Source organism: Orycteropus afer, unplaced genomic scaffold, assembly GCF_000298275.1.
Source record: "Orycteropus afer afer isolate SDZICR_OR568_19922 unplaced genomic scaffold, OryAfe1.0 scaffold00199, whole genome shotgun sequence".
In the NCBI taxonomy this organism is placed as follows: Eukaryota; Metazoa; Chordata; class Mammalia; order Tubulidentata; family Orycteropodidae; genus Orycteropus; species Orycteropus afer.
Window position 1 is genome coordinate 3,081,045 of NW_006921786.1, and position 23,055 is coordinate 3,104,099.

At 41.4% G+C, this 23,055-nt stretch overlaps 1 protein-coding gene across 1 annotated transcript in view; it reads left to right on the forward strand.

The window, feature by feature from the left end:
* Positions 1-2,884: 2,884 nt before the first annotated feature.
* DNAH9 (dynein axonemal heavy chain 9) overlaps positions 2,885-23,055 on the forward strand; it is a 722,341-nt gene continuing 702,170 nt past the window's right edge. Inside the window, exons 1-4 of the mRNA XM_007948048.2 lie at positions 2,885-3,301; positions 13,895-14,091; positions 16,645-16,803; positions 17,867-17,997. Of these exons, the coding sequence (XP_007946239.1) occupies positions 2,885-3,301; positions 13,895-14,091; positions 16,645-16,803; positions 17,867-17,997 (904 nt within the window). The remainder of the gene's footprint in view (positions 3,302-13,894; positions 14,092-16,644; positions 16,804-17,866; positions 17,998-23,055) is intronic.

Here is a 23,055-nt window from a genome sequence, read left to right on the forward strand (position 1 = left end):
CCTGAGGTAGATACACTCCTTGGAGAGAACAATCATGGGAGAAAGAAGGGCTGCTTATGCACAGGGAGACAGCTCAGGGGGCAGGAGTATATGGAGGGATGGACACAGGGAAGATGTAATTATTGGGAGGAAGTGGGAGGGGAGCTGTTGCATTGTGGTGAATTGTGGTCACTGTCATGAGACAAAGTGTATGTGAACTGCTGTATGGAAAATGAATTTGCTTTGTAAATTTTCACCCAAATCACAATTAAAAAAAAACAAAACAGGACCCTCAAAGAAAAAATTGTTTTTTAGTCTCTCTTAGATCACTTGATCTGGACTAGTAATAGTTAGTCTGCCTGTTGTTTAATCCAGCACTGATAAAACACTCTTTAGAAACACAAAGATTCATTTTCTAATGTGAACATTTTTCATCATTGCAACTCCTGTGTTCCAGTTACTATGAAATCAATCATTTTACCTTCTAGCCACTGGCATTTCCTGAGGGGTTCTTGTTAGCCATGCTGCCTTTGATAAGTGCTAATTCTGTTAATATTCCTTTGAAGCCCCTTATGCACATTCAATTTATCTAGAAACTGCAGGCCTTGGGCAATGACTAAAATGAGGCTGGTGAAACAAAGGGGAGTTCATTTCAGACCTTTAGGCCTTACTTCAGCCTGAGTTTTCCCCTTTCCATGGCACCCATGCATTCTCACCTCACATGCATGCAAAAGTGAGCTATTTATATTCTGATCCTGGAGAAGGACCCAGTTGGCAGACACGCTTATTTCTAGGACCAAGAAAGGAGCTATACATTCTCTCTTTTTGAAGTCAAGATCCAGAAACAGAGTAAGATAAGAGTCTCTAAGAGTCCTGAATATTTAAAAGTGTTTTTCTACATTTATGAAGAACCCATTGGGAGCCATACCTATGGAAACCCATGGCTCTCAGGGCTTGTTTACCCATTGCCAGATTAAGCACATGCTTAAGGCATGGGCAAAGCAGGGTACTGTAAAAAACTTTAAAAAATAATTGATATGAACATTCTGAAACTGAGCTGACCACTATGAAAGCTATGAGCCACATACTCGACTCTAGTTTTAAATTAGCTAAAGTGAAATAAAATTAAAAATTCAGTTCCTAGAACCTTCATCTGTTGCTGGTGGGAGTGTAAAAGGTGCAGCCACTGTGAAAAGTTTGGTGGTTCTTCAAAATCTTGAACACAGAACAACCATACCAAAAAAAAAAAAAAAAAAATTACTGCCATGGAGTTGATTCGACTCATGTCAACCCTTTCTTGGGTTTCCAAGGCAGTATCTCTACAGAAGTAGACTGCCCAACTTTCCTTCTGAGGAGTGGCTGGTGGGTTTGAACTGCAGCCTTCTGGTTAACAGTCAAATAAATGCCTTAGGCATTACACCACCAGAGCTCCCCAGAACAACCATATGATCCAGCAAATCCAATCTTAAATACAATATATACCCAGAAGAAGTAAAAGCAGGAACATGAACAGAAATCTGTACACCAATGTTCATTATAGCACTTTTCACAACAGCCAAAAGGTCGATACAAACCAAATGTCCATCAAAAGAGGAATGGATAGACAAAATGTGGTGTATACACACAATGGACTATTACTAAGCCATAACGGGAAATGAAGTCCTGATGCATGCCACAGCATGGATGAACCTTGAAAACATTATGTTAAGTGAAGTCAGTTGACAAAGTACAAATACTGTATGGTCTCACTTATATAAAATAAGCAAATATACAGAATCCAAAGATTAGTGATTACCAGGGGTGGTAGAAAGAGCTCTGGTAGTGTAGTGCCTAAAGCACTTGACTACTAACAGGAAGGCTGGGAGTTCAAACCCACCAGCCACTCCTCGGAAGGAAGGTTGAGTAATCTACTTCCATAGTGATACTGCCTGGGAAACCCAAGGAGGGGTCACTCTGAGTAGGGTCCAACTCTAGAGCACATAACAACAACAACAGCAAGGGGTGGCAGAGAGAGAGGAAGGAGGAGTTATCACTTAGGAGGCACTGAATTTATGTTAATGGTGGGGAGTAATTAAAAAAGGATAGTGGTAATGGCTGCACAACATGAAGAATGTAATTAACCAATGTCACTGAATTAATTAACATGTAGAAATTTTTGAATTGGGGAATGTTCTTTTATGTTTATCTTCAGCAAATTGAAAACCACTTCTCAAGTGCTCAATAGCCACACGTGGCTGGCAAAGATGCCTTAAGCATCCACTGAAAACCTTACAAAAAGCATAAACACTTTCTGATATATTCCAGAAAAACTTTATGAATAGCAGTGAAACACTGGCAAAGTAGAGGGTCAACGAAGGAGGGAAACATTCTCAAAGAGATGGATTGACATAGCTGCAATGATGGGTTCAAGTATAGCAAGGATTGTGACCACCGCTCAGGACGGGGCACTGCTTCGTTCTGTTGTACTTAGGATCGCTGAATCGAAGCCAACTCGATGGCAGCTAACAACAACACTTTATGATTTGGCATTATTTTAATTTTAAATTACGTATTTGGGAAGAAGGTGGCAGAACCATGTTTGGAGACCTCTAAAGAATCTAATCAAGTCTTGACCACAAGGATCCTTAACACTATTTATATCCTTTGGCCTCCCCACATCAATAAACCACTGCCCTAGAGAGCCACCCTTGACCGTCCCCAATCCACAAATTAGCAACTAAGTAGAGCTTCAAGTAGTTTCTTAACGACCGCAACGCGATCCACCCCTAGCCGCTCTCCCGCTCCTACCTTATCACACTGGAGGAGGCGAGACCAGGAGTCACGTGCCGAGTAGGCGGGGCGGTGAGGAAGGAGGCCGGCCCGCGTCCCGTCGCTAGGGAAACCGGTGCATACAGAGGCCCGCGCCATGCCAAGCGGTGAGCAGCCAGCCGCGCTCGCGGCGGACAATGCGGATAAGGAATCCGGCGCGGACCCGCGTCTGCATCTCCTGGGAGCTTACGTGGCCCAGAGCCTACGGCCGGCTGCGGGCGCCTGGGAGCGCTGCGCGGGCACTGCTGAGGCGGAACGACTGCTGCAGGCCTTTCTGGGCGACAACGCTGCGAAGGAGCCGCGGCCGCTGCTTGTGGTGAGGCTCGGGCCCGGGGGCCTGACGGTGCGACCAGGGCTGGACCTGGTCCCAGAGTGTGGCTCGGCCCGGGCTAAGGGACTCTTTTTCCTGCGCACCAGGCCAGAGCCGCCGGGGCCCAACAGCCTCCGGGGTGCAGTGCTCTGCGGAGATATGCCCGCGGCGCCTCTGGAGCATCTGGCCGTGCTGTTCTCGGAGGTGAGGGAGGGTGGGTGGCCCGGCTCCAGCTGAAGCAAGGGTGGGGGAGGGGAGGAGGAAGGGGTGTGGCCAGAGCTAGATGAGTGGGGTCCAGGAAGCTGAGGTCCAGAGGTTAGAAGGAAAAGAAGATGGCATGGGGGGGCGGGGCTGTAAGGGCGGGGCCAAGTGGGAGTGAGGGGCGGGGCTGCACGGAAACAGTCCAATATATGACATCTGAGACATGGACAGGATGGGTGAACAATGAGATGGGGGCTGGTGGAAATCTTAAGTGGAGAAGAGGTGGTAATGATCTGCTAGGGGTTCAAGTCAAAGTCAAGGAGAGGCTAGTCTGAAGAGTACCTGGTCTTGACCACTTTTTAAGTCTGTATCTCTCTGTCCTTCCTATATACCCTGGGAAGAACTGAGGAAGACAAGAAATGGTGGAAAAGGAAGTAATTCTAATGGGTCAGTGGGGTGCAAGGAGGTGAAAAAACTATAAATAGTATTTTAATTCTGGAGAGAAGTTAAAGGGGGAGAGGTTGTTTAGAACTTCATCTCATTTATCACACAACCTTTTCTCAAGCGCACCCTGTACAAGATAAGAAGTTGCAGCATCCAGTTGCACATGTGCAACAGGCATTTAAGGGGGAGGAAAGTGGAGGTGTGGATTATGGAGTGCTTTCAAGGCACAACAATGGAAGTCTTGAGAATTTTTGAGATTTCAAGGGGAAGCACAGAAGAATTCTTGGGACATTTAGACCTTTCTGGAATGGGAGTAAACTTCCCTGAAAGTTGAATGTGCATACTTCTGGGCTTCATGCCCTGGATCCTGAAGGCTGTGAAATAAGAATACTGACCCTATGATGTTTTATTTGATAAGATCCTACCCACAAGATCCTTATTTTGAGGGGTTGAAACATGTGCAATTAATCATGTATTCAAAATATTTGAAACTGGTGTAGTTGGGGTGGGGGGGTTCAGGGTACAATTTACCTAATGTTGACCCCACTACTGAAGCCAGGCCCTGGGCTCCCTGCTAGGTCAGGAGCCCTTTATTTGTTTTATCATGAGGCTGTAGAAAGAGGTTTCTCAGGGGAGAAAAGTTTAAAAGTAATTTAATATATTGAGTACCAGCATGGCCTTACTTTGTAGATTGCCTGAACACCAGCCAGTTGCTCTAGTGTCAACTCCAAATCCTGGTGTCCCATGTGTGTCAGAGTAGAACTGTGTTCCATATGATTTTCAGTGGCTGATTTTTTTGAAGTAGATTGTCAGACCTTTCTTCTGAAACACCTTTGTGTGGTTTCAAACTTCTAGTCTCTCAGTGGCCAAGTAGATTAAACATTTACAGCTACCAGGGACTCCACCTACACACCAACATATCAAGCTTGGCTGGAAACTGCAAATGAATGGTGATGACAGAAAGTGTCATAGGGTTCAGAGCAGAGAGATATGCACATGGTTGGAGAAGCAGTCTAAGCTGGAAGTGTTCACCTGGCTTGGGAACAACAGTATTAAGAGAAGTAGAGAATAAGGGAAATGATTTTGGAGGTATTGAGGGGGGGGGGGCAGACTGAGTAAAGGGTTAGAGATGGGACTAAACCATGTATATGTAGGGGACATGGGCTCATCTCAGAGTTGTGTCATGGTTAGGAAAGTGTAGTGCAGCAAGCAAAAGAAATTTTAAAATAACGTAGATCCTCAAATGTTCAAGAATTTTCATTGCTTCATTGAACAAGACTGGAATCATACTAAATGTTGCTCAACAGGGGACTGTTGTTGTTGTTATGTGCTGTCAAGTCGGACCTGACTCACACTGACCCCCTCCTTGGGTTTCTGAAGTGGTATCATTACGGAAGCAGATTACCCAACCTTCCTTCCGAGGAGTGGCTGGTGGGTTTGAACTGCCAGCCTTCTGGTTAGCAGTCAAGTGCCTTAGGCACTACGCTACCAGAGCTCCTTCAATAGGGAACTAGGTGAGTGAATTATAATCCATCTGTACAGTGAAATACTGTACAGCTGTTAGAAAGAAACTTTTGGGACAATCTTCTATAAAACATTACTTTTAAAGGTGCAGAATTGGATGTATGGTTTGCTTCCATTTCTGTTAGAATGAGAGGGAAGGAAGAAGGGAAGAAAAGGAGGAAAATAGGGTGGAAAGAAAGAAAGGGACAAATGGAATAAATAAATAAATAGGAACAAGGTAATCGATAGGCCAGGATCTAGGTCTGAAGTTTAGGGTTAGGTAGAAAATTTACTTTCCATTGTAAAAGCTTCTGTGTGCTTTTAAAAATTTGTTGTTGTTGTTATGTGCCGTGGAGTCGGACCCGACTCATAGCGACCCCTCCTTGGGTTTCCGAGGCAGTATCACTACAGAAGTAGGACTGCCCAACCTTCCTTCCGAGGAGTGGCTGATGGGTTTGAACCGCCAGCCTTCTGGTTAGCAGTCAAGTGCTTTAGCCACTATGCTACCAGAGCTCCTTTTTTTTTTTTTTTTTAATTTAGCACCATGTAAATATATTCTCTATTTAAAAATCTAAATAAAATAATTTATTTTGAAAATACCTCAAGTCCTTTATTTGCATTTCTCACCACCTGTGAAAGCAATAAGTGGACCATGCAGACCTTTTCCTATCTACTCTTTTACACATCCTGAACTGATCCAAGGTCAGCTCACAACCCTGCTCTCCTCCCATGTGCCTCAGCCCTCTCCTTCCCCTCACAGCCCTCTTGCCCACTCCTTGCCTCATCTCTATATCATGTGGATCTGCTGAAGTTCTGACTACTTGCTCACCTGTTCCTTCCACCTCCCCACTATTCATTATAGAGGCCTGAAGAACCCATATGGCTGAGAGAAGTCTTCTTGCCTCAGTGTCTGTGTGTAGGGGTAGTGCTGAGGAGAGAAAGTTACACATTCCAACAGGAATTATTTTTGTCCCTTTACACTAACGTAAGGTTAAAAAAAAAAAATCCAAGAAATAATTCAAAAGAGGAATTGATAGAATTTTAGTAGCTAACTTTCTCCCATTGTTCTTCCTCTCAAGCACTTTATTCACTACTGCCAGTTCTTTTTGTTTGTTTATTTTCCCAGAACTCAGAGTTCTGAAACATAGGTGCTTGTTTGAGGGTTTTGGTTTTGTTTTTGTTTTTGGGAAAATGAGCATGAGATTTGGACTATGACCAATCAGGGTTCAAATCATTAAAACAAACAAACAAACAAAAAAAAAAACTCACTGCTGCTGAGTTGATTTTGATTCATAGCGACCCCTCCTTGGGTCTCTGAGGCAGTATCTCTGTGGAAGTAGATTTCCCAGTCTTCCTTCTGAAGAGGGGCTGGTGGGTTTGAATCACCACCCTTCTGGTTAGCAGCCAAATGCCTTAGGCACTACACCACCAGAGCTCCTGGTTCAAATCCTAATTCTGCCAATTTCATAAGTGCAATATAAGCAAGTTAGCTCACCTCTGTCAGGTTCAAACTACCTTCTAGGGTTGGTAGTGAATTTTAGAACAATATATTAAACACCTGGCAGAATGTACTACATTGTAGGTACTTCATAAAGAGTGAGAATTATTGTCAGTATCCCACTTAATATCTTCAACCTCTTATTTGGTCAATCCCCATTATTTTGCTCTAATCCAGGCTTGGCTGTACCCTGAGGATTCAGCTATATGTCCCCCACAGCATTCTTACCACTGAGCCTAGAGAGGGGATAAGTGTCCCCTTTGTTCCTCCTTAACTGATTCCAGTTTGAATCTCATATCATCTGGCTAAGTAAACCACTGTCCTTCATTGAGTCATATCCTGGAGGTGGTGGTTGTTGTTATGTGCTGGTTAACAGTCAAGTGCCTTAGGCATTATGCTACTGCCCTCATTTTTTAATGGTTTCAACTCCCAGAACGCCGTGACACCCCAACATTTCTCCTGGCTTAACTCTTGGTTATTTCAGTGGACACATAAATGATCCTTCCAGTTACCTGGCCACGGCTGGTAAGGAGTTCCTTGAAACTTTTCCTTCAAAGACCCTGTCTTCTTCACTGTCTTAACCACTCCATGGTCATTCCCAGACTTTGCCTTGCCAATAACTGCCACTTTCATAGTACAGTTCCATGTACTTCTGACAACTATGTCGCTAATATCAAGACTACAGCAATCTCTTCCCCCCAATACACCTTCCAATCCGTTCATCCTGGTACCTTTCCACTGTTCCTCACCTAAGGCGATTTCTTTCCTCTCCCCCCTTACCAGCTGAGTACTCTGCCCTATCATTATAATGTTTTCCTTGCATTATTTCCTGAATTCATGGCCTCTGCATCTTGTTGTCATGCTCATTTGGCTGAATTATAATCCTGGAAAAATCCAACTCTGCCTACTCCATAGTTGTGCCCATGAAGCTGAATGGGGTTAGAGAAAAAAACAATTGGTTAAACTTTAAATTAATGACTTTGAATTTTTGTGTTACCAGTAACCAAAAAATACTGATTTCCTATTCCAGTGATATTCTTGCTCTTCTAGATGACTATTCCACTTCTTTTTTTTTCTCTTCAAGCACCCAAAACCTTCTCTCCCAACTCTCTGTGATGTCCTTGCATCCTACTTAATAAAAAAGAAAATATAATACAATTTCCACAAACACATATCTTCCTTTCTGCCAATATCTATATTCAACTAGAAAGATGTTTACTTGTGTTTTATTGATTATACAAAGACATTTGACTGTGTGGATCATAACAAATTATGAATAACATTGCAAAGAATGGGAATTCCACAACACTTAATTGTGCTCATGAAGAACCTGTGCATGGATCAAAAGGCAGTCACTCAAACAGAACAAGGGAATACTGCATGGTTTAAAATCAGTAAAGGTGTGTGTCTGGGTTATATCCTTCCATCATATTTATTCAGTCTGTTTGCTGAGCAAATAATCGTAGAAGCTGGACTATATAAAGAACAACACAGTGACGGTATTGAAGGAAGACTCATTAACAGCCTGCAATATGCAAATGACAAATCCTTGTTTGCTGAAAGTGAAGACTTGAAGCACTTACTGATGAATCAAAGACTACGGTCTTCTGTATGGATTGCATCTCAACATTAAGAAAACAAAAATCCTCACAACTGGACCAATAAGCAAACATCATGATAAATGGAGAATATGTTGAAGTTGTCAAAGATTTCATTTTACTCAGATCTACGATCAACTCCCATGGAAGCAGCCATCAAGAAAACAAATGATGCAGTGAATTTGACACATCTGCAAAAGGCCTCTTTAAAATGTTTAAAAGCAAAGATGTCACTTTGAGGACTAATGTACACCTGACCCAAGCCATGGTCTTTTCAGTTACCTCATAGATATATGAAAGCTAGACAATGAATAAGGAAGACTGAAGAAGAACGGATGCCTTTGAATTGTGGTATTGGCAAAGAATATTGACTATTCTATGGCCTGCCAGAAGAACTAACATATGTCTTGAAGAAATATAGCCAGAATGTTCCTTAGAAGGAAGATGGTGATACTTCGTCTTACTTACTTTAGACATGTTATCAGGAAGAACCAGTTTCTGGAGAAGAATGTCATGCTTGGAAAAGTAGCACACTAAAAGGAGGAAGACCCTCAATGAGATAGATTGACACAGTGGCTGCAACAATGGGCTCAAACCTAGCAACAACTGTGACAATGGCCCAGGACCACCCAGTGTTGTGCATAGAGTAGCTATGAGTTGGAACTAACTCAGTGGCACCTAACAACAACAAAACAGAGACAGTGCCTGAATTTGGACTTACAGCCTTATAAACTGTGAAAAATAAATGTGTATTTGTTAAAGCCTCTATATGGGGGGGGGGTGCTCTGGTGGCACAATGTGTAAGGCATTTGGCTGCTAACCAGAAGGTCGACAGTTCAAACCTTCCATGGGAGGAAGATGAGGCCATCTACTTCCATAAAGATTTACAGCCTTGCAAACCCAATCAGAGTCAACTCAATGGCAGTAGGTTGTTATTGATATATATATTCATAAACTCTGCCATCCCTTCCATTGCTATAGAAGGACTGATCTGATGCCAGCCCTAAAACCAAAACTGACAGTTTTGCTTTAGATCTTGTCCATTCGCACCTTCTTGAGGAGGTCACTACAGCAGTCCTTCCTTCTCATATTCTTAGTATTTTTCTTCTCCACTGGATAATTTTCATCAACAAAATCCTCATCTTCCAGTGTCTCTCACTCCATTTCTATAATCTCCATTATAGCAAAATTTTTAGAATGTATATCTATTCTTTCTATTTCCTATTCTGTGCCCATTTTCTCTTATCCTCACTCATCAGGCTTTCATCTCCACACTGCACAGAAGAGAAGGAAAGAAGTTATTAATGTCACTCATGGCCTCCCTTGGATTAAATAGAATGACCATTTATTAGTTATCCTGCTTGACCTGTGAGCAGCATTTGACACAGCTAAAGATCAACCTCTCCTCCTGGAAGCCCTTTTTTCTCTTGGCTTCCAGGAGACCACAGTCTTTTGATTTCCTCTTGTTTTCATGTCCCCCTTCCTTCTCAGTTTCCATAGATGTTTCCTACTCTTCTTCCCAACTTCTTAACATTTGAGGACCCCAAGATTCATTCCTTAGACATCTTCTCTATTTATATTCAATTCCTTGAAATATCTCATTTAATTTCAGGGGTTTATAAAACATCTGTGTCTGATAACTGCTAAATTTATATTTCCAGCCTTTTCTTCCCTGAATTCCCAACAAGCATATCTGACTGTCTATGCAGTGTTTCCATTTAGAAGTCCATTATAAACCAGTTGCCATCAACTCCAACTCATGACAATCCCACTTGTCTCAGAGTAGGACTGTGCTCCATAGGGTTTTCAAGGGCTGATTTTTTTGGAAGTAAATTACCAGACCTTTCTCAATTGTTACACAGATTTTAACATGTTCAAAATTAAGTTTCTGGTTGATCTTCAAGAACTTACTCCACCCTTATTCTCCATCTCTGTTAATAGCAACTCCATTCCTCTAGTTGTCCAAGTCTAAAACCTTAGAGTTATCCTTTGCATCTTTCATAACCCCATAGCCAATTCATTAAGAAATAATTTGGCCATGCTTTCAATATTTATGTAGAATCACATCATTTCTTATCACCTCTACTACTACCTCTGTACCAAGCTACTAGTATTTCTCTCCTGGATTGTAGCAGGAACTTCCGAAGTGAACTCCTTCTCTTTTTGCCCCTTTGAGTCTATTCTCAACACAGCAGCTAAAGTGATTCTGCTAAAACATATGAGCCCATACTAATCCTTTGTTTAAAACCCTCCAATGATTCTTATTTCTCTGAGAGTAAAAATCAGAATTCTATAGACAAGGTTACTTGTATCTGACCCCCTTTCTCACTCTTACTCTTCTTCTTATCCTGTTGCAATTTTACTGGTCTCCTCACTGCTCCTTGATCATGCCAGGCATGTTCCCACCACAGGGCTTTTGCACTGGCTGTTCCTTCTACCTGTGACATATTCCCCCCAGGTGTCTGCACAGAACTCTTCCTATCTTCATTCAGATCTTTCTCAGTGAGGCCTACACAGACCACACCATTTGAAATTTTAAATTACAGCCCCTCCATTTCACACTCCCAGTCCCCTTTACCTGTGTTACTTATTTTTTTTTTATTGATTATCTCTCCGCTAGAATTTAAATTTCATGAGGTCAGAATATTTTGTCTATTTTATGATATATCTTTCTAGCACCTAGAACAATTCTAGCACATAATAGATGCTTAATAAATAAGCAAAAAGTCAAAGCTGCAATGAAAGAACTGGCGAAGAACAAGGCTCCAGAAATTGATGGCATATCGATTGAGATATTTCAACAAACAGATGCCCCATTGGAGGCACTCACTCAGTTATGCCAAGAGATTTGGAAGACAGCTACCTGGCCAACTGACTGGAAGAGATCCATATTTGTACCCATTCCAAAGAAAGGTGATCCCACAGAATGTGGAAATTATAGAACAATATCAATAATATCGCACACAAGTAAGATCTTACTAAAGATAATTCAGAAATGTTTGCAGCAATATATTGACAGAGAACTTCCAGAGGTTCAAGCCAGATTCAGAAGAGGACGTGGAACAAGGGATATCATAGCTGTTGTCAGATGGATCTTGGCTCAAGGCAAAGAATACCAGAAAGATGTTTACTTGTGTTTTATTGACTATGCAAAGGCATTTGATTGTGTGGATCATGACAAATTATGGATAACACTGAGAAGAATGGGAATTCCCAAGCACTTGATTGTACTCATGAGGAATCTGTACCTTGACCAGGAGGAGGCTGTCGTTCGAACAGAACAAAGGGACACTACATGGTTTAAAATCAAGAAGGGAGTGTGTCAGGGTTGTATCCTTTCTCCACACTTATTCGATCTATATGCTGAGCAAATAATCCGAGAAGCTGGACTATATGAAGAAAAACGTGGTATCAGGATTGGAGGGAGAATCATTAGCAACCTGAGATATGCAGATGATACAACTTTGCTTGCTGAAAGTAAGGATGACTTAAGGCACCTACTGATGAAGGTTGAAGAATACAGTCTGCAGTATGGATTACGTCTCAATATAAAGAAAACAAAAATCCTCCCAACTGGACCAATGAGCAGCATCACAATTAATGGAGAGAAGATTGAGGTTGTCAAAGAATTCACGTTGCTTGGTTCTACAATCGATGCCAATGGAAGCAGCAGTCAGGACATTAGACGACGTGTAGCATTGGGAAAGTCAACTGCTAAGGAACTGTATCAAGTGCTGAGGAGCAAGGATATCTCCTTGAGGACTAAAGTGCACCTGACACAAGCCATGATATTTCCAATTGCCTTGTATGCATGTGAGAGCTGGACAATGAACAAGAAAGACTGAAGAAGAGTTGATGCTTTTGAGTTGTGGTTGCTGGTGGAGAATGCTGAAAGTACCATGGACTGCTAAAAGAACTAACAGATCTGTCCTGGGGGAAGTGCAGCCAGAATGCTCCTTGGAAGCAAGAATGGCTAGACTTCGTCTCACCTATTTTGGTCATGTTGTAAGAAGGGACCATTCCCTGGAGAAGGATGTCATGCTTGGTAGGGTGGAGGGTCAACGAAAGACGGGGAGGCCTTCAATGAGATGGATTGATACGGTGGCTGCAATGATGGGCTCAAATATAACAGGGATTGTGGGGCTGGCGCAGGATCAGACAGTGTTTCGTTCTGCTGTGCATGGGGTCGCTATGAGTTGGAAACAACTCGACGGCACTTAACAACAACGACAATAAATATTCACTGAGTAAATAAATGAGTACGATTCCATTTCATAGAGATTCCACACTCAGCATTTTTCTACCACTCAAAGCCCTCCAGAATCTGACCCAAATCTACCTACCACTTTTTCATCAGTCTGCATTATTCAGTTACTCATTCTGTAAACTTCTGAAGAGTTATATCTATGTGCAAGACCCTGTGGGTACATGTAGATCAAATAAGATATAGCCTCTGCCTTTGAGACTCTAGGAAAATGCTGGTTCTTCTGTCCCATTAGGCCTTCTGCCTTGGGTCTTAATTTGGATGTGAGTAGAGTTCATCTTGTGGCTTTTCTCTTGGAGGTCTCTCTTCTCCTGTTGTAAGGGCTTCACTTGGTGAATGCTTCCTGAGAGACCAGGCAAGTATCATCCTCTGGGACTGAAGATGCTTGGTACAAATATTCTATTTCACAGCCACAGGACTGGTTGTTCATATATAGAACCCAACTACATGGACCCCTATTTCCTTTTCATTATTTCCTAGTATCATACTCATCATATTACCTTATCATCTGTTAGTCTTTCTAGTATTTCCTTTGTGTTAGTTATGAGCTGTTGGCAGATAAAATTTCCTAGTGTGTTGTATGAATTAAGACGTTTTAAGTTGCCACTAGAACCAGTTGCCATCAGTGGATTCCAACTCAGAGTAGAACTGTGTGTGTTAATGACTGATTTTTTTAGAAGTAGATCATCACCTTTCTTCCAAGTGATAGGGAACTGAAATTAGCTCAGAAAGTTCAAGAGCATCTTTGTTCAGGAGCTCAAATGATGTCACTATGGTCTGCTCATTGTCCATCTGTAAACTCTTCTGGCTTTATTGTAAGGCTGCATGTGGTAGAAGATGGCCATCAGTAGCTCTAGATTTTCTTCCTCCCGAGTATAAGTTGAGCAGAAGAAAAAAAAAAAAAGAAAATAAAATCTCTCTTGCTTTAATAGTTCAGATAAGAAAGTTAGGCCTGATGTGCACTGGCCCAGATTTGTTCACATGTTCACCTCTAGATCTGGGGATATGTATTAAAAGAAGAAGAATTATGTTGGGTAGCCAGGAGCAATTAGTGTTGACTCCACAGATGGATTCAAGATCTCCAACTTTGCTTACTTTTTAAAGGTGACCCCTCACAGCTGTAGACAGACAGTCGTTCTTATTTGCATCTGTTGTATTCTTTTGCCTCTGCATTTTGTGACCTATAAATGGTCATTTGTAGCCTTATAAACCTTTCTCAGAATGGCCTTTTCTTTAAGATTGCAGAAGTAGAATGCCTGCTGTTTCTTCCCTGTGCCACTCTATTACAGGTTGTTATACCCATCTTGAACAATGAGAAGAATCACCTGGATTGGCCCCACGTGTTATGTCAAGACATCAGGCGGCATGCCCACAGCCTCCAGTGTGATCTCTTGGTTATCCTTGAACAAGTGAAGGGGAAAACCTTGCTGCCTCTTCCAGTTGGCTCAGAAAAGATAGAGTTTGTGGACTCTGAGAGTGAAACTGTGTAAGTATCACCAGCTTGGCCATATGGGACTCTGAGATATAGGAGATGCTAGTTTATCTGTGTTTCTTCATGACTTTTCTATTCCTGACCCGTCACATCTCTTGTTCTGCACACAAGCCCACTGTCTTTTCTGTGTGCCAACATCCTCAGCCTGTGTGTTTTGTGCTGATTACTAGCATCCTCCCTGTCCCTCTGCCTGAAGTCCTTTAAGGCTATCACATATTCCTTTTCTCCACTCGGAATCATTTCAGGGCTGAGAGCCACCACATTGAGTTCAGTATTTTGTTTATCAGGACAGTGTCTCATTGTTGGCAAAGACCCAAGTCCAGCCTGGGAGACAGCCGTTCCTCTTCCCAGCATTTACCCAGCACATAATGTCACAGAACTAACTCTGGGGCCTCTTGTTACAGTTCCAGGCCCTCTTCCCCCAGTAGATGGGGATTTTTTTTTTCAGGTCCTAGTGATTTTTTTTTTTTTTTTTAAATAAACACAAATTTGTCTTTGTTGGGGAGTGGCATCCACTTCTCTTATCCCTGGGTCAGCACAAAAACCCTAGCACCTTCTCCTTTTAGAGTTGTATTTGTCATACCTTCAGCTTCCATTTACTATTCTGCCTTTAAATTATGTTTCTGCCTCTGGGGACTTTATGTTTTTTCTTTCAAACTAGGTTGTGTATTTAAATGATATATTTTGCCTATTTTATCAAGCACTTCTATGTGTTTATAGCAAGAAGTAGCTTTTCTACATCAGTTCAGTCTGCCATATTGCCAAGAGTTTCCCAGTGCCTAACTGTCATCATTGTATATTCAGGGTTTATAATTTGATCTTAAGAATAAGTAATGCATAGGATGGCAGTGTACTTTGTAATGAAGTTTTTTTTTCCCCCATTGGAACTAATTTGCTACCTATATCATTTGAAGCAATTTCCATTTAGCTAGAAAACTGCATTGTAGTTTAATAAAAATATCCAGTTTTCAAAATAAATAAAGTCAAATTACTATTTTTTTCTGGTCCCTTTATATTTCAACTTAATAACATTCAATATGTGTGTATAATCATTGCTGGATTTCTTTCCCTTTGTTCATATTTGATAATTTCCCAAAAGGCTGGATCATATTTGAGGGAGGTGAGTATCTCCTCCCTTTAATACCTTCCATAATTACTTGTGCCATGCCATTGCTCAGCAAATATGAATTGAATTAAACTAGGTGCAGGTGGATTTCTGGCATAAAAATTTGAGTGACATGCTCTCTTACCAGTTGTGTCCTGGGCTCCCATCATGTATACTTTTCAGTTAAGGTTTTATGAGCAGGCAACCAAAATATGTTTTTTATTCTTAAACCTTTACAAATAGGTTGTTGTTGTTATTGCTGCCTGCCATGATGTCAATTCATGGTGAACCTGTGTATAACGAGATTGGACTGTTGTGATCCATAGGGTTTTCATAGATTTTGGAAGTAGGTTGCCAGACCTTTCTTCCTAGTCTGTCTTGGTCTGTAAGCTCTGATGAATTTAGTATCATAGCAACATGGAACCTCTAGTGACAGACTGGTGATGACTGTACATGAGGTACATTGCCCAGGAATCAAATCTGGGTCTCCCACATGGAAAGTGAAAATTCTATCATTGAACCACCAATGCCCCCCTTTTCAAAACACAAAAACCAATTGCCATCAAGTTGATTCCAACTCATGGTGACCCCATGTGTTTCAAAGTAGAACTGTGCTTCATAGGGTTTCAAAGCATATCTTTTTTTTTTTTTTTAAGTATATGGAGGGGAATGCATGGGAATTCCATTCTTCACTGGAAAAATGAAAACAAAAACAAAGAGCAGTCATGATGGTGGTGTTCAGATGGCTGTTATTTTGCCTTGTGAAGGAGGATGTAACCTATTTCCTCTTGCTGTAGGGGTCAGGATGAAGACCTAAATAAGGAAATTGCAGGAAGGTAGATATAGCTCTGGATAGAGACAAATGTTCCCCCAGGAAGAGCTGATCTCCTGTGCTGCTTTGTCAAGCAGGGGCTTGCTATCACTGGTGGGATATTTTCTGTCCAATGTGTCCCTGCATTGACAGGAAGACTTGGTAGGATACACAGTTCTTAAACTAGTTTTCAGAATGTTAGTGGGCCCCTGAACCTGTATGCATAATCATATATGCCTGCATGCATACGGATATTTTCATTGTGAGAGGAGAAGCTGTACTTTTCATTGACTAGTTAACAAAGTCTATTCTGGTAGCATAGTTCCTAAGGCATTTGACTGCTAGCTAGAAGGCTGGTGGTTCAAACCCACCAACCACTCTGTGGAATGAAGCCTGGGCAATCTACCTCCATAAAGATTTACCACTTCTGAAACCCAAAGGGGTCAGTATGAGTCAGAATCGGCTCGATGGCAGTGAGTTTGGTTTTTTTAATTTTTTTTTGTTATCCACCAAAAGTCCAGAATGCCTGGATGAGATGAAATTCTTCACTATTTCTAAAAGATTTGGGATTCTCTTGGCATACCTAGAGTAATTTCCACATGTTCCAAGAGAGTTGTTTTGTCTTTCACAGTTTGGATTCCATAGACAAGTCAGTCATCTACTCTATTGAGTCTGCAGTGATCAAATGGAGCCACCAAGTCCAGGTGGTACTCAAGAAAGAGTCTTCCCAGCCACTCCTGCAAGGGGAGAATCCCACACCTAAGGTGGAGTTGGAGTTCTGGAAGAACAGGTAGGCAAGGAAGCCCATGCTCAAAACCTGGGGAGCAGATGCCCTATGGAGGATAAATCTATATCTGGCTTAGGGAAGCCAACCATTGAGTTTGATTCTCTAGGTGTTTCTCATCACCTCTAGGGAAGACAGCTCAGTGTCATTTGGGTCTATAAAATTTTTTTGTAGATTGGGACATGCACTCTTTCCTAAGTTTTAATAGTCTTCTTTTTCTTCATCTTTCCTTTCTGGGGCTGTAGTCAGTGTATCTTCTGGTGTTTCATCAAATTTTCTTTCAACTACACTTAAAATTGAATAATAGCCTTGAATAGTTTAATCTAATTGTATACTCCCATCTCCCTGAACAGTCAAGACAAGATGTACACACTTTCTTAAGGGTTTGGAGAAAGATTAGAGTCTTTGAAAGTTGGCTGCAGAAGTGTCTTTTTTAGGTCTAAGTGTATTATTAGTAGGACTGGAAAGTCTATCCATATACTGTGCCCAGCACTAAGGGGTTACCTCTCCCACCTATTTCTTCTCTTCTTTCCCATTTTCTTGTTATTTATCATTGTGCTCATTAATCCTTTGCTCAAATGGAGGCAGACACATGTTAGAAGCAGATGTCCTTGCACTTGCATTGAATAGAGAGTATCAGTGTCACATGGCCAGGCACTCCAGTAGTGTACCAGCCATGTTTGCACCACCATGCTGAGAGGCCCTGTCCTCTTGCCTGGTTTCTGACCATGCCACCAACCTGTGGGCCTTGCTCCAACAATGCTTCTCTCATACTGCCCCAAGCCTTCCTACAAGAGCTAATAAGCTCCAGCTGCCAGTTTTGAGCCACCAGATGGTTACTGCAGAGTCCCCTGCTATTACCTCCTGGACATATACCTTTGAACCTGTGCTCCTGACTGATTTTTGCCCTGCCTGTTCTGGGAACAGATGTCGCTCTTTGGGCTGGAGCACAGCCTGTGTGAAAGCACCCTGAGGCAGGGATCCTCTGTCTTCGTGAGCATGGGTCATTACAGTATGACTTGCATTTCTTGAAATTCACCTGCATTCACCTTTCTCTGTGGTACTGTAGGTACGAAGATCTGGAATACATTTATAATCAACTGAGAATGACCAAGGTGAGGGGCATGGCTGGGCTCCTAGACAAACTTCAGAGCAGCTACTTCCCTGCTTTCAAGGCAATGTTCAGAGATGTTGTGGCAGGTAAGGACGACTAAGGATTTTGGCAAATACATGTGACTCAGATTTTATTTTGTGATGAATTTACTTCTCTTTCTGATTTCAGCAGCTTCAAGTCCTTATAATCTTCCCACTTAAGACAGTATAGCATAGTGGCAAGAATACCAAATCTAGGAGCAGAAAAGCAGCTACTCTGGCCCTGTTTCCAGCTCCTTTGCAGTGTGACCTAGTACAAATTCTCCTAACTTCTCTGAGCTTCAGGGCATACTATAGTACACACTTTCTGTGTACTTTGCCTGGCCATTGTGAGAAGCACTTTACTGTCTGAACAGCACTATTCAGATGGATGTTGTTATCTGTCACCTCTGGGGTTCAGGTCCGTCTGAGAGTGAGACTGTGTAAGTATCACCAACTTGGCTGTTCCATTTCCAGCTCTATTCTGCTCTTTCTCTGTTCCTGCTGTCAGATGGGACTACAATTTCCTGGCCATCTGAGTACCAGACAAGGTCAGTCTCAGCCAAAATTGCAAAACCAGCAAAGTATATAGTTAGAAGGAGGTACTTTTTTCAGGGTTCCCTCTCTCCTTGTCAGTGCACATTGCTTCTTCTCCCCTTTCTCCTTTCAAACTTTCTCCGAGCTTTTCAGTATTGTAGGTCAAAATGTGCTCTCAAAAATATGTGCAATTTCATATGATTTCATTTTAACAGTGGTTTGAACCATTAACCATTTCAACAGTGGTTTCCAAACATTTTTTCTCTAGCAGAACCCTTTCTTTCAACAGTCTCCTATGTGAGTCCCTCTGGTGATGCCAAAGGCATTTGACTGCTAACTAAAAGGTTGGCTGTTCAAACCCGCCAGCTGCTTTGGGGAAGGAAGATGGGACAGTCTTACTTCTGTAAAGATTTACCTCCTCAGAAACCCAACGAGGGTGGCTATGAGTTGGAATCAACTCGATGTCAGTCAGTTTGGTTTTGGAATGTGAGTCCCTGTGTGGTGAAAATGGTTAACATGCTAGACTGTTAACCAAAAGGCTGAAGGTTCTCGTCTGTCTGGAGATGCCTTGGAAGAAAGGCCTAGTAATCTACTTAAAAAAAAAAAAAAAAAAATCAGTGATTGAAAACCCTATTCAGCACAGTTCTACACTGATACACATGGGGTTGCCATGAATCAAAGTCAATTCCACAGCAACCTGTAATGGAAGTTCAAAATATCAAACTAATCAAGCTGTAGTTGTTCTGTTGAAAAGGGGAGAGGGGAGTCAGGGTTGTGTCCAAAGATCTACTTTCTCCTAGTGCCATGGAATTTGGAAACCACTTAGCTAAAGGGTTAAAGTTCTGGTGGAATAGTTTCCGACATCAGCTGTGCAGCAGAACTGGCATAAGTAGTTGGTGTTCAAAGTCCTTCCGGTCCCCTAAAATCTCATCAGAGACGTACGTCTACTGATACATAAAGCTGGCTTGGAACCAGCTCTTTCTTGAGGCCCATTTACTGTTTCACTGAGGTATTCTGTAGCTCAGAGGAAACAACCATTGTTCTTAAGCTCAATTGGGCAAGTATTCATCCCAAAGAATGATATGTATATATACAACTGGTGGTATGAAGAATGATTGGGACATATGGTCAGATATTTTTGAAATGTGTTAGGTAAAAACTCTGTTTAGAAAGTGATATCAGTTTTCCATTTATGGTAGAGACTTGTTTTCATTCTGTATAGTATTGAATTGGCCAGTGAAAACCTTATGAACAGCAGTGATATATTGCTGGAAAACTTTATGAATAGTCCTGAAACATTGTCTGATATAGTGCCAGAAAATGAGCCCCTCAGGTTGGAAGGCACTCAAAATACGACCAGGAAAGGGCTGCCTCCTCAGAGTAGAGCTGACCTTAATGAGTGGGTAGATTAAAGCTTTCAGGACCTCCATTTGCTGATGTGGCATGACACAAGATGACAAGAAACAACTGCAAGCATCCATTAATAATTGGAACATGGAATGTATGAAGTATGAATCTAGGAAAATAGGAAGTTGTTAAAAATGAAATGGAACACATACAGATTGATATCCTAGGCATTTGTGAGCTGAAATGGACTGGTGTGGCCATTTAGAATCAGACAATCATATGATCTTCTACATTGAAAATAACAAATTGAAGAAGAATGGCATGATATTCATCATCACAAAGAATGTATCAAGATGTATGCTAAAGTATAATGCTGTCAGTGATAGGATAATAGCCATACACCTACACGGAAGACCAGTTAATACTACTGCTATTCAAATTTACATACCAATGAACAAAGCCAAAGATGAGGAAATTGAAGATTTTTACCAACTTACACAGTCTGAAGTTGACTGAACATATAGCCAGGATGTGCTGATTATCACTGGTGATTAGAATGCAAAAGTTAGAAACAAAGAAGGATCACTGATAGTTGGAAAATAATGGCCTTGGTGATATAAATAACAGTAGAGATCGCATGATAGGATTTTGCCAGACCGATAACGTATTCATCGTATCTACCTTTTTCAACATCACAAACAGTGGCTATACATGTGGACTTCACCAGATGGAGTACACAGGAATCAGATTGACTACATCTGTGGCAAGAGGCAATGGAAAAACTCACTATATTCAGCCAAAACAAGGCCAGGAGCTGATTGTGGAACAGACTATCAACTGCTCATAGGCAAGTTCAAGTCGAAGCTGAAGACAATTAAAACGAGTCCATGAGAGCCAAATTATGACATTGATTATATCCCTCTTGAATTTGGAGATCATCTAAAGAATAGATTTGATGCATTGAACACCAGTGACCAAAAACCAGAAGAACTGTGTGATGACATCAAGAACATCATCCATGAAGAAAGCAAAAAGGTCATTTAAAAGACTGGAAATGGATGTCAGAAGAGATGCTGAAACTTGCCCTTGAATGGAGAGTAGCTAAAGCAAATGGAAGAAATGACAAGATAAAAGAGCTATACAGAAGATTTCAAACAGCAGTTTGAGAAGACAAAGTCAATTATTATAATTAAATCGGCAAAGACTTGGAGTTACAAAACCAAAAGGGAAGAGCATGCTTAGCATTTCTCAAGCTGAAAGAACTGAAGAGGAAATTTAAGTCTCTGGTAGCAATACTGAAAGGCTCTATGGGCAATATATTGAATGATGGAGGAAACATCAAAAGAAGATGTTAGGAATACACAGAGTCACTGTATCAAAAGAGCTGATATTGAACTCATTCATTTCAGGAGGTGGCATATGATCAAGAACCAATAGTATTAAAGGAAGAAGTCAAAGCTGCACTGAAGAAATTGGTGACAAACAAGGCTTCAGGAATTGACGGTATACCCACTGAGATGTTTCAACAAACAGATGCCAAATTAGAGACACTCACTCGGCTATGCTGGGAGATTTGGAAGACAACTACCTGGCCAACTGACTGGAAAAGATCCACATTTGTACCCATTCTAAAGAAAGGTGATCCCACAGAATGTGGAAATTATTGAACAATATCCTTCATATCACATAAGTAAAATCTTCCTGAAGATAATTCAAAAACTTTTGTAGCAGTATATAGATAGAGAACTTCCAGAAATGCAAGAATTCAGAAGAGGATGTGGAACAAGGGATATCATTGCTAATATCAGATGGATGTTGGCTGAAAGCAAAGAATACCAGAAAGATGCTTGCTTATGTTTTATTGACTATGCAAAAGTCTTTGTATGGATTATAATAAATTGTGGATAACATTGAGAAGAATGGGAATTCCAAAAGACTTGATTGTACTTCTGAGGAACCTGTACATAGACCAGGAGGCTGTCGTTCGAACAGAACAAGGGCATACTGCATGGCTTAAAATTGGGAAGGGAGTGTGTCAGGCTTGTATCCTTTCACCATACTTATTCACTCTGTATTCTGATCATATAATCCAAGAAACTGGACTATATGAAGAAGAACGTGGCATCAAGATTTGAGGGAGACTCATTAACAACCTGCAATATGCAGATGACACAACTTTGCTTGCTGAAAATGAGGATGACTTGAAGTATTTACTGATAAAGATTGAAGACTATAGTCTGCAGTATTCATTACACCTCAATATAAAGAAAATAAAACTCCTTACAACTGGACCAGTGAGCAGCATCATGATAAATGGAGGAAAGATTGAAGTTGTCAGAGACTTCATACAACTTGATTCTACAATCAACAGCAATGGAAGCAGTAGTCAAGACATCAGACGATGTATTGCATTGGGCAAATCTGCTGCAAAAGATCTTTCAAGTGCTGAAGATCAGAGATATCTCCTTTAAGATTAACATGTGCCAAACCCAAGCCATAGGATTTTCAATCATCTCATATGCATGTGAAAGCTGGACAGTGAATAAGGATGACCAAAAAAAAGTTGATGCCTTTGAATTGTGGTGTTGACGAAGAATACTGAAAGTACCATGGACTGCTAAAAGAACTAACAAATCTGTCCTGGAGGAAGTACAGCTGGAGTGCTCCCTGTAAGTGAGAATGGCCAGACTTTGTCTCACCTACTTTGGTCATGTTGTCAGAAGGGAGCATTCCTTGGAGAAGGATATCATGCTTGGTAAAGTGGAGGGTGAACGAAAAAGGGGAAGGTCCTCAACAAGATAGATTGACACAGTGGCTCAGTGATGGGCTTGGGTATAGCAAGGGTCATGAGGCTGGCCCAGGATTGGATAGTGTTTCATTCTGTTGTACATAAGGTCGCTATAAGTCAGAGATGACTCAACGACACCTAACAACAACAACAACATACTATTTTTTGGTTAGTATATGAGTCAGTTTAGAGAAAAGCATTAAGTAAGTAATAGTACAGATTTTACACAAACATGGCAAGTATCACAAAGGTGGTATGCAAATGAATGAAGTTTGAGGCACTGAAATAAAAGAACATAGCAAAAGTATGTGTGGTATAGTAAATTACTTTCTGTGGCTTTTCTACCCATAAGTCTTTGTAAACTCCAAGGTGGAATTTGCTATGAGCAACTGAGGAGCTCCTGATTGCTGAAGGTGTCCACCTGGAGTATTTCTGTTGGAAGTGGCACAAAACCA